We start from the raw sequence: 12,047 nt of genomic DNA, 5'->3' as shown, positions 1-12,047 counted from the left end.
TGAAATGTCAGCAAGAAAGAGACTGGCGCAGATGTTTTAGTCTTGCTTCAGAGCCTTGATGATGCTGGTGGCTTCCAAAAGTCAAAATGTATTGAAAATAGATCTAATAATTTCCTTCAATCCATATTTGTTGGCATTTACACTTTCAAAAACAACATTTTCACTGCGGTGAAAAATGTTGCTCTCCCGCTTGCCACACACAAAGCGAGGCACACACCTTTGGGCGCATCTAGTAGCTCTTACACAATTGTATATTATAAAAACGATTGGAAATATGTAGACCAATCTGCGTCCGTTTGGCGCTCGGTGCTCCATTTAATCTATGTTGTTCGATTTTGTTTTTATCTAACGACACATTTTATGACGGTCTCCAATTTTTGGACTGCCGTTCACTGCCATTATAATGCTTTGATTAGCCAGGACCTTTTTTAATATAACTCCGATTGAATTCGTCTGTAAGAAGAATGTCATAAACACCTAGGATGGCTTGAGGGTGAGTAAATTATTGGGTAATTTTCACTTTTGGGTGAACTATCCCTTTAAAGTTCCATTATGCGATTTGACAAAAGCACATATTTTACATGGATTTTTGAAGTTTTTTAAATTTTGGATTTTTTGAAATTTTAGCAGTCTTGGAGGAATGTGTAGCCATCTGGTTTCCTTCATCACAGCCTTGTCGACCCTCGTTCACGATTTAGGGACGTTATTTAAAGAAACATATAGTTTTTAGTTACACAAGAAATTCAATGAATGAAACTGAACTACAGAGTAGAATGCAGACCAAGTTGAGGTGGAAAACCATATCAATCATTCAGTATTTTAAGTTCATTAAATGATCAATTGCCATCCTTAATACTTTCCAATTCAAAAATTGTAAGAACTTTGTGTTTCCAATGGACTATTTTCAACTAAATAAACAGCAACACAACAACATGATCTATACACAATTTCATAAAAAATGTGTTGCTTAACTTTGTATGAACTCCAGGATAAATGCCATCTTCTTTGGGTATTTTGTAGCCCACTGCCACAATGGGGGAGGAAATGTGATCTCTAATAAATTCTTGAATGATATCAATCTTGAATGCCCATCACCTTAAACAAAAAAGATATTACAAAATAAAAAAACATTACATGTTCACTTCAGAAAACTGATCCAAACATAGATATTTAAATCTGCCCTACACATTTTGTTTTTCTACTGACCATATAACATTAAACATAAAAATATTTTTCTCTCAACATGTTTCCTCAGACTTTAAATTTAAATGTGTTTTTGCCAATATTTAACTGTTAATAAAACAAAATACAAACCCATAATGAGAATGCAGGGGAAGCACAGTAAAGCAGCAGTTAAGTCCTGTCAATACAAACGAAAACAACAGAAACACTATGAATTAAACTAATGAGGGGGCTGGTAAAGAATGACTACAGGCAGAAGTATATCTGTGTGTTTAAAAGAAGACAATAAAAAGTCTAAACGTACCTCATCTGACAGAAAAGGTGATGGTGTTTTCTTTTCGCAATGCCAGAAATCAGTTGTAAGTTACTGGATCTTCATGTACAATATCTTTACTTCACGTTGTATCTCCATCCCTTTCAAATCAAGCGGTGTTGTTTCGCCTGCTCCTGCATTGTGAATGGAGGAGGCCCGAAGGCCTCAAGAGTGATCGGTTATATGGTCGAGAATGGAACCATTGGCAGGTAGTTAGGGTGAGGATGCAGAATAGCATTCACCATTCCTCAGGCAAAGTCTAAGCAGGATGGTGAGGTTGACAGAGCCTGCAAGCCCCCAATTCTCTTCAATTAAGTAATTGCCATCAGAAAAGTCATATTTAGGGTCTTATTTCCCAAAAATCATGGGTGGCGTCAGTTCTGGCAGGCTAGGTTGTCAAGCTTGCATCAGCTGACTGTCAGCGGATCACATCGACCTATAGGAATACGACGTCTATCACTGCATACATATAAAAGCTCCTTCAGTACTATCAGCAGCTATCATGTTCTCCAGAGCTCATTTATACCTCCTCCATCCCCAGCTCCTCCTCTCGTCCAGTCAGGATCTGGTATTCTGATTACCCTTGAATCAGATTAAATTCCCAAATTATTTTGTACATTTAATATAATTTAATACATTAACGATATCCTGCAGAGCTGCTCCCTCTCTTTCTCGCTCTGGACCGACAAACGACAAGTCACCTCGGTGGCTGGCCATGCATGGCTAGGTTGTATGGCCTACACACACATCAAGCCATTTGCGTGTGTGGGACAGGAACTCGATCGGAGCACATGGTCGTAGGCCGGCAGACCCAACACCTCAAGCCATGTGCAACTTCCTCGACCTCAATGGAGTCAAAATAACTGCAAGTGCATCGTATCTTCTTCTGTCAATGCAGAAGAAATCCATTGCAACTTCAACACCATCGGACCGAACTATCAAGACTTTCTCCTGTGATTTCACATTGAACGCTCTTCAACAGCTCAGGATAAATGCAAGTACTTCGTTGTCACTTCGTTGATCGATCTTGTTTGATGTTGATGTCTTGAAAATGCAAACTTTTGAAAATCAAGGTGCACGTTTTTGGTAATGAGACCACTTACGCAAATCTGTTCCATAAAAGAATGTGTATGATTGCAAGAGTGCATAAGTCTGCTCCTGTCCAGGGACATGATACCACCGGGCGGATCATATGTGTGAGTCGGCGCAGACCACAAAACACAACGGACCCATTTTAAAACTTCTTTAAATAAACAACAAGGTTGATTTTAAAACATGTATCTGGCATCATTTAAAAAAAACACCTTGAGTTAATTTTTTTGTTGTTTTGACGCGGCTCGTTAAAAACTGGCCAACTAATGAGATTGGCGCTTTAGTTCACGTGCCTGGAGCTGCTGAAGTTACAGTAAAACACGACTTGGTGGCGCTCAAGCACAAAACGGTCTTGCCGAGCACACATTGAAATGACGAAGAGGAAGTAAGTAGACAAAGAAGAAAATGAGCTGCTAATGCTGCTTGCCAGTTGTAAAGACTGTTTCTCTTCTTCTTCTGTGTGACAAGTGAGTGTCAGAAGTGTAAAGTGGTGCCATCTACTGAATTTGCATGTTCACTTGGCAAATTGCCCGTGAAAATCGTTTGGGTGTGAACACAAAGACATGCCGAAAAACGTCTCGGAAAAACGCTGGCAATAAGCGTGTGCGGAAATCGTCGCAGTGTGCCCAGGCCTTAAGTAGTATTTTAGCCTGCCATTTCAAATTCACCTGATGACTCACTCGCCACCTACTGGTACAATTATATAACGTGCAGAAAGTGTCAGCAAATGAACCTGAAAGAATCTTTTTGAACTGGTTAAAAAAGAAATTTACATAAAAGTTATAATAAAAAATAAATTGGTATTCAAACAGGCTTTTAATTTAATGTTTTATTAAATACCATATACAAATCCCATATTTGAGTTATTTGATTAAATAATTTATAATAAAGTCCTTTTTAAAATTCTGACTGATTATTATACACTGTCGCTGAAAAAAAAAACAGAAGTGAGCTGATACTATGTATAACAAACATTAAGTTAATAACATAAGCACACTTTAGTAATGTATAAACCTAAACCCCAAAGAGCGGCTACATAACACTCATTCACACTAAACAAAGCATACATTCATAACGTCACCATAAAAGTCAGTGTTGTAGAATCTTTCTGCTGATATCAAACAGAAAGGTACATTTAATTTCACACAACCTAAAATGTTTATTTCAGAGCAGTGATTGTTGTCTAGAGTAACACAGTATCATTGACTGAGCAAGCTTGTGTTCTGTCTCACTCTATTCTAAGTAATAACACTTTCAACTTTATTTGATTTGTAACATTTTTATGTGTAAACATTTTTTTTTTTTAAGTAGCAATTAAATAGTCAGCTGATCATTATAACAAAATAAGACTCAGTTGCAAATCAGATTATATAAATATTAGTAACTCAACAAAATTTCACAGATGCAGTTTTCTTTAGAAGCAAAATAGTTTTCCAGTTCGGTGCAAATAATGAACAGGCTGAACTAAATCAGCCAGCATAAAACACATATAACTAATTGACAAAAGGATCTGATAACTCTTATCTGTCAAAATAGTGACTAATCCAGTCACAGTAAAAGGAATGTACGTGATAGCCAAGCTAACAGTTGTTACTACAGTGAGATGAAACGCTCTTCTCTTCATGTGGTTTTCCTCCTCTCTCTCTCTTCTTCTCTCTCCTGGTCCTGACTGTTTCAGAGTTATGAGAACAGCCACAAGGAAAAACAACTGGATGAAGAAGAGGAGGAGTAATTGTGTGGAGTAGGCCAATGCATAAATATAAGTGGGACACGATAAAAAAACAAACATGAAGAAAAAACAAGAGCCAAGAGTGATAATCCACATCACAGTGCAGCAGATCACTCTATATCTGAGAGGTTTGTACTTCAGAAAGGTTACAGGATGAACCACTGCCAGGTAACGCTCAACACACACCAGACACTGAAACAGAGGATGACCAGTGATGCCTAGTCCAACTAAAAACTGTGTTAATACTATGAGAACTGGAAACGGACACCATTTTGTCATCAGAATGAGCAAAGAGTTCAGAGAGAAAAAGATCCCACAAAGAGAGAGACTGAAGTTGAAGAACTCTGCTAAAACTCCACTTCCTGTTCCTGTGATGATGAGCCAGATCACATAGGAGTGTGTAGAACCACCAGACATTAAGCTGAAGGTTAGCAAACAAATTTCTAATATTCCTATTTCCCAAAATGAAACTAATGTGCGGTTGGCAAATGAAAGAGGTGTGGTGAAGTTCTTCATTAGTTCCATGTTTCTCTTCTCCAACCAGAAGCACAAAAGGAATGATGTTGCAGTTGTGATCTATGGAAAGTGTAAATGTACCAAAAAAATCTAAAGGTAAAGTAAAATTACACATAAATGCAGGTCATTTTAATACAACCCAGTCTGCAATTCAACACAATACCAAAATTATACCCAGATAATATATTGCATTCTAATTTTAAGTATACATACCATATAATAATATTAAGTGTTGCTTTCATAGCCATATATGAAAGGTTTCAAATGTTTAACTGAAGAGTGAATGTGCAGCCTCAATGGCTTGACATCAGGCTCACTGCTAGTTTATATAGTCACTTCACAGCTGCCATGATTTCAATGATTTTATTTTTTATCACATATGACACCGGCTATGCAAAGTAAAAGTCACAAGGTTACACATTGTGCTACTCTGTGGAACATTTATTTCAAAATGGGTATTTAATTTACATGAAGGCAAAACATAACCAATTTATTTGTTGATGTAGTTGTCACCCAACAATTGTATTGTTATTTATGATTCCTTTCTTTTTTTACAGTTTTAACATTTAGGCTTTTTGATGTCAGATCCAAACTGGAGTGACATTAAAGATACTATATCAGATTCATTTTTTTATTTTTATGTCTATTACATAACAATGTAACCTGCAGAGAGGGTCAGTGAATGAATCCATAGTGAATGCATTGAAAACATTTGACTCACTGAGATGGATCACACATAAACTTTATTTTGCATCAATGTTGTAATGAAAAAAGAATACAGAATTGTATGAATACAAGGCATATTTGCAATATTTAAAAGTTACATCTAAAAAATTGGCTTTTCATTTAGTTTTGACACATTTGATTTACTGCAGCACATAGGCTATAGGGTTAATTCAAGTTAATTGCATACATTGCACAAACAATTGTTGCTCATGCAATATGATACTGGCCACACTTCACAGAAGAATTGTGTTACCCCTCTCAAATATATAAACAAAATTGACATGCACTGTTATAATTGACATGACTGTGATAGATTGTCTGAAGTGCACTTCTCCTGAATTCACCCTACAGACATTGCAGACATCTTCATTGCAAACCCATAGTTTTAAAATGTTCAGAAACTTACAGCCTTGATTTAAAGGGTTAGTTCACCCAAAAATGAAAATTCTGCAATTTCTTACTAACCCTCGTGTCATTCCAAACCCATAAGACCTCCGTTCATCTTTGGAACACAAATTCAAGATATATTATATATCAAGATATTTTTGATGAAATTCGAGAGCTCTCTGACTCCATCATAGACTGCAATGTAACTTTCAAAGCCCAGAAAAGTAGTAAAGAAATCATTAAATATAGTCCATGTGATAGTCCACAGTGGTTCAACCAATGCTGTGGCAGGAATTTATTCAATGCACACAAACATAGATCTACTACAGGAAGACAGTGGTTCTGTAGCCTGTACCAAAAGGTGGTGGTCAACATCACTCCTATGATGAGAAAAAGTAGGTATGTGTCACAGATCGGAGCGGACCGCGTGAGTCCCGCTCCTCCCTTATTTTTCACCTCGGGGAGGTTCCCAGTGATACCCCAGACGACCAGACACACGAGGACACTGGAGTAAAGTTTAAAATTACAAGTCTTTATTAATTTACTTAAAATTGGGGGGAAGGGGAAGTGAGGGGGCTAAAATCCAGGAGGACTGGAGAGTGAGGACACCGCCTCAGAGCTCGCCGGCTCTCTCCGCAGGAGAACCTCAGATAAGTCGTTTCGTCCTTTTTCTCAATGTTTGGCTTCCATGTCCTGCTATGTGCTCACTTGTCTCTTTCTTTCTTTTTCCCAGGGCGGACCTTTCGGGGGATTTACGCCACGGCTTGCTCCTTCTCCTGAACACAGGGGTGGAACGGGTAAGTACAGGGGAACGGGGCGACAGGGGTACCTCTCTCTCTCAGGCGTGCTCCGACGGCTTCCTTTCAGAATGGATCAAGGGGCCGGTGTCATAGAAGTCGGTACCTCCGGGGCATCCGCTGGATCTGGGTCAATACTGGGACTTTTGTTTGGCATACAGGTAAGTATAACTTCACTCAAAGGATATCACTCACAGACTCTGTAGACACGGTTCCTCAGTTTCTCTCTCCTTGTTCCAGGCTCTGTGATAGCAGTGGCTCAGGGGGCTTGACCACGGCGGTGGTGCTGGATCGGGCACTTCTCTAGATGGCTTCACACAGGTAAGTGCAGGTAAGTATGACTTTGCTCAATGGATATCACTCACAGACTCCGTAGACACGATTCATCCGTTTCTCTCTCCTTGCTCCAGGCTCCGTGATAGCGGTGGCTCAAGGGGGCTTGACCACGACGGTGGTGCTGGATCGGACGCTTCTCCAGGTGGTTTCACATAGGTAAGTGCAGGTAAGTATGACTTTGCTCCGGGAGTATGTAGCGTTCCCCTCTCCTCTCCTCGGGCCCTGCACACACAATTTCCTCCGACACAAGCACGTATCAATGGCTATTCAAGAGAGTGCTTACTTGGCTCCGGTCGTGCTACCCCCGTAGAGACAGAGAGTAGGGTGAGGTTCACAGCGTGAATGGTTAGGGCTAGTTACTCCGCCAGCTTCGGGATCGTACCTTCCCCAGAGAGTGGGTCAGCCTGGATAATGGTCTCTGGGACGACACGCACACACACAGCACAACACAGCAGATTCCAAGTGTACACTCTCAAAGTCAAGATGCTGATGCTGATGCTCACTCTCCGCGGTGGGGCCACTCGTTTTCCTAGTTTCAACGTCACAAGGCTCACAGATGATAAACTTCCGATGAAGTTGTTACTGTATACGTTTCTCAGGGTACTCACACATTGATCAACCCGTGTGCTCGTCTTGTTCTCTCTTCCAGTGTCTGGCTCGCTTCCTGACCGCTGTGCTCTCTCTCCCGAAGGGATTTGCTCATTAGCACTTCCGGCAACTGTCCTGCATGTAACTTCTCAGAATCGGACACACACTTGACACTTGAATCACAATGCAAAACTTGGTCTGTATTATACTCAGCCTCGTCTCTTTTCTTCTCTTTATAGCTCTCCGGATCTTTGATCGCTCAGTCCACAATATCCACCTCGTGTTATCCTTTGTTTGCCCAGATGCCCAGATCCTCTCGCCGCAACGGCTGGAAGCAGCTACCACCACGCTCAGCTTGAGCCCGACCCGGAACTAACAGCTGCGGCTGTGTATGACCGCTGCAACGACTGACCCCGACTGACTTCCGGGAGGCCCTCTTTGTACTCCTCCTACCTCCCCTTCACCCAATCCGGGGATCGCGCTGTTTATTGGAGCACCTGCCGCCGATTCTCTATGATTTTTGGCGCGGGGACGGGAACCCGGAAGTAGTGGTGTTTGATCCGGGCGGAACAAATCTCTGCCACTATGGTTCCGCCCCAGGAAAAGTCACACCGTGACATATGCTTGAGCATTCTGTCCTTCTTAGGGTCACATCTTGTGACATCACATTCTGGTTTTAGTTTGTTTGGGAGTTTGGACTGTATTACAATCTGTCCACACCAGGGTTCAGATAGCAGCGTTCATACCTCACTAACAGAGCAATCACACTACAATTTGTTTTAATAAAACCTGCTAAGTGTAGAGACAACCAAAGTCACATTTTTACCACCAATTGTATCAATGAGATCTTGACAGGGTAATTAAGACCCCAAAGTGATGCAGATAATTATACACGGACCAATTAACTCTACATGCTACTGAAGCTGAGGCAGGAGAGTTTTCCATTTCGGTGAAGATAAAGAATTGACGGTACTAAACCAGCAAGCGCAAAACAAAAATAACTAAGTACCCAGAAAATTGGAAAAAGCTGCTTTGCCACAGCAGATATGAATTCAGTTATAGTAAATGGAACATATGTCATAACTGTGTTCACAGTAGTTATTACAATGAGATGAAATGCTTTTCTCTTCATGTGGTTTTCCTCCTCTCTCCCTCTCTCTCCTGGTCCTGACTGCTTCAGAGCTCTGAGAACAGCCACAAGACAAAACAACTGGATGGAGAGGAAGAGGGAGAGCTGCAGCGAGAAGAACCATGCAAACATAATAGATAACATTAAAATAATCATGCAGCCCAAACAGGATCCAAGAGTGATTATCCAGACAACAGTGCAGCAGATCACTCTATATCTGAGAGGTTTGTACTTCAGAAAGGTTACAGGATGAACCACTGCCAGGTAACGCTCAACACAGATCAGACACTCAAACAGAGGATGACAAGAGATTTTAAGTCCTAACAAAAACTGAGATAACACTAGTAGATTTGGGAACAGAAAGCAGTTTGCGAACAAAATGAACAAGGAGTTCACAGAAAAAAAGATTCCACAAATAGAGAGATTGTGGTTTAAGAACTCTGATGCAACTCCACTTCCTGTTCCTGTGATGATGAGCCATAAAACATAGGAGTGTGTAGGAGCACCAAACAGAAAACTGAAGCCAAAAACATAAAAGTCTAGGATGCACATTTTATAAAATACAGATGCTGTGCGCGCGGTTGGTGGATGCTTCATCTATGGTGAAGTTCACTGCACAATTACTGATGTCTTCCTCTGCCATCTTCTCACTCCAAAAGTAAATAATTAAATTAATAAATAAATACTGCAATTGTGATCTAAAGAGAGAAGTGCAAATACCAAGGTTAAGGTTAGTAGTCAGACTACATGTACATCTATTAAATCACAACCAGTTTTGAAGGTAAAATATGAGGATACAATTAACGTGCACTGAAGTAGAATTGAAATTGCATTTCAATGCAAAATCCCTCCAGATCATGATATAATTCTGGTTATTAAAACAATATATTGGGTTTCAAGTAAATTACTTCACCTTCAATGACAAAAACAGAGCTCCATAACCTTCCCATAACATGATTGCTAACAACAATAGTATATTGTATATTGTTATACATTGCGCTCAACACAATAGAAGATAATTATTCGGATTGAAAAGATTAGTTTGTAACCTGAAGAGTGAATGCTCGGAATGCTCGATGCTCAGAAATCACAGTTGCCATTGTACTTGTACACAAATACTTGTGCAAGATTTTATATTCTAACCATCACACAGTCCATCAGCTATGCAAATAAAAAGCATTATGGAAATAATGCATTTTAAAGGCCATGGTACTCAACTTGTGAAGCCAAAAGGAACACATTCACGCCACAGATGCAAAAGTACATTGTTTATCATGCATGGCTTATTTAATGTACAGGCCATTTCCTACACACACACACACACACACACACACACACGCACACACACACGCACACACACATACACATACACACACTGGGTTTTCATGGGGACTTTCCATATAATTCATAATTTGTATACTGTACAATCTTTATATTCTATCCACTAACCTTAAACCTACCAATCAAAGAAAACTTTCAGCATTTTTGCATTTTCAAAAAATGTCCCCACAAGGACAAGGAATTTGGATATTGCCATCTTTGTGGGAACATTTTGTCTCCAAAACATAGGGTTAACCCTTTATTCTATTGCTTATTTGTTGCAACTATTAGGCTCAATATTTGGCCTAATAGGGCGGTCTACGCTCCCGCCGTATGTCTCAACTCGCCCGCCATCTCGTTTTATGGAGTCAGAAGCACCTGAGGTCCCTTCGTGCTGTCCATATCCCGGGAGAACTTAACCGTGCAGCCGACGAGCTCTCACGGATTCAGCCTCTTCCTGGAGAATGGAGACTCCATCCCCAGACGGTCCAGCTGATTTGGGAACAGTTTGGCGACGCATAGGTAGATCTGTTTGCCTCCCACGACTCTTCCCATTGCAGCCTGTACTATTCCCTGTCCGAGGGTACGCTCGGCACGGATGCACTTGCGCACAGCTGGCCACGGGGCCTACGCTTATATGCGTTCCCCCCAGTGAGCCTTGTCGCACGGGTACTGTGCAAGATCAGGGAGGACAAGGACAAGGTCCAGGTCATGTTGGTCGCCCCGTATTGGCACGGACAGACCTGGTTCTCAGAACTGCTACTCCTTGCGACAGCCCCTCCCTGGCCTATTCCTCTGAGACCGGACCTCCTCTCTCAGAGACGGGGCACTCTATGGCACCCGCGTCCAGCGTTCTGGAAGCTCCACGTGTGGCTTCTGGACGGGACGCGGCAGGTTTGAGTGGCCTGCCACCTACGGTGGTCGCCACCATCACTTCCGCTAGGGCAGAGTCTACACGACACGTCTATGCGTTGAAGTGGAACCTCTTCGTCACCTGGTGCTCTTCCCGCCAAGAAGACCCCTGGAAATGCCCGATCGGGTCCGTGCTTTCGTTTCTCCAAGAGGGGCTGGAGCGAAGGCAGTCTCCCTCCACCCTGAAAGTGTATGTGGCTGCATTATCTGCCCATCACGACCTCTTGGGGGACAAGAAGGTAAGTCAGCACGACCTGATCATCAGGTTCCTGAGGGGGGCGAGGAGACTGAATCCTCCTCGCTCTCCTCTCGTACCCTCTTGGGACCTCTCAGTAGTTCTAAGTGCTCTGCAGAGGCCTCCCTTTGAGCCTTTGTGGTCGGTTGATATTAAGTTCCTGTCGATGAAGACGGCACTGCTGACCGCACTGGCCTCCGTTAAGAGGGTCGGGGACCTGCAGGCATTTTCGGTTGACGAAGCATGCCTAGAATTCGGGCCGGCTAACTCTCACATGATCCTGAGACCCCGGCCTGGATATGTGCCCAAGGTTCCTACCACCCCATTCAGAGATCAGGTGGTGAACCTGCAAGCGCTGCCTTTGGAGGAGGCAGACCCAGCCTTGGCATTGCTCTGTCCAGTACGCACTCTCTGCGCTTACGTAGACATGACGCAGTGTTTCAGGACCTCAGACCAGCTCTTTGTCTGTTATGGTGGAGAGCGGAAGGGAAGAGCTCTCTCAAAGCAGAGGTTGTCTCACTGGATAGTGGACACCATTGTTTTGGCTTACCAGCAGCAAGGTCGACCATGTCCCCTTGGTGTGAGGGCACACTCCACTCGGAGTGTGGCCTCCTCTTGGGCTTTAGCGCATGTCGCCTCGCTAACAGACATCTGCAGAGCTGCAGGCTGGGCGACACCTAACACATTCGCCAGATTCTACAATCTACGAGTGGAGCCAGTGTCCGATTATGTACTCGCCTCTACTAGTGGCCGGTAGTGGACCAGGCTCAGGTGTCTTTGCTTGC

The 12,047-nt window shown here is 42.3% G+C and overlaps 2 protein-coding genes across 2 annotated transcripts in view; one reads left to right on the top strand and one right to left on the bottom strand.

Annotated features, from left to right (window-relative positions):
• LOC307137025 (uncharacterized protein) overlaps positions 1–12,047 on the top strand; it is a 636,016-nt gene that overhangs the window by 107,516 nt on the left and 516,453 nt on the right. The gene's annotated exons all lie outside the window — the stretch shown is intronic.
• Positions 5,165–9,347, bottom strand: LOC307137822 (uncharacterized protein; the record flags this gene model as incomplete). Its single annotated transcript, XM_079835786.1, has 2 exons — positions 5,165–5,221; positions 8,676–9,347. The coding sequence occupies 2 exons, from the start codon at positions 9,345–9,347 to the stop codon at positions 5,165–5,167; spliced, it is 729 nt and encodes a 242-aa protein (XP_079691912.1).

This window comes from Gobio gobio (genome assembly GCF_949357685.1).
Source record: "Gobio gobio genome assembly, chromosome: 14".
In the NCBI taxonomy this organism is placed as follows: domain Eukaryota; kingdom Metazoa; phylum Chordata; class Actinopteri; order Cypriniformes; family Gobionidae; genus Gobio; species Gobio gobio.
The sequence above is the reverse complement of the archived record's forward strand: the minus strand, read 5'-3'. Positions and strand labels throughout refer to the sequence as shown.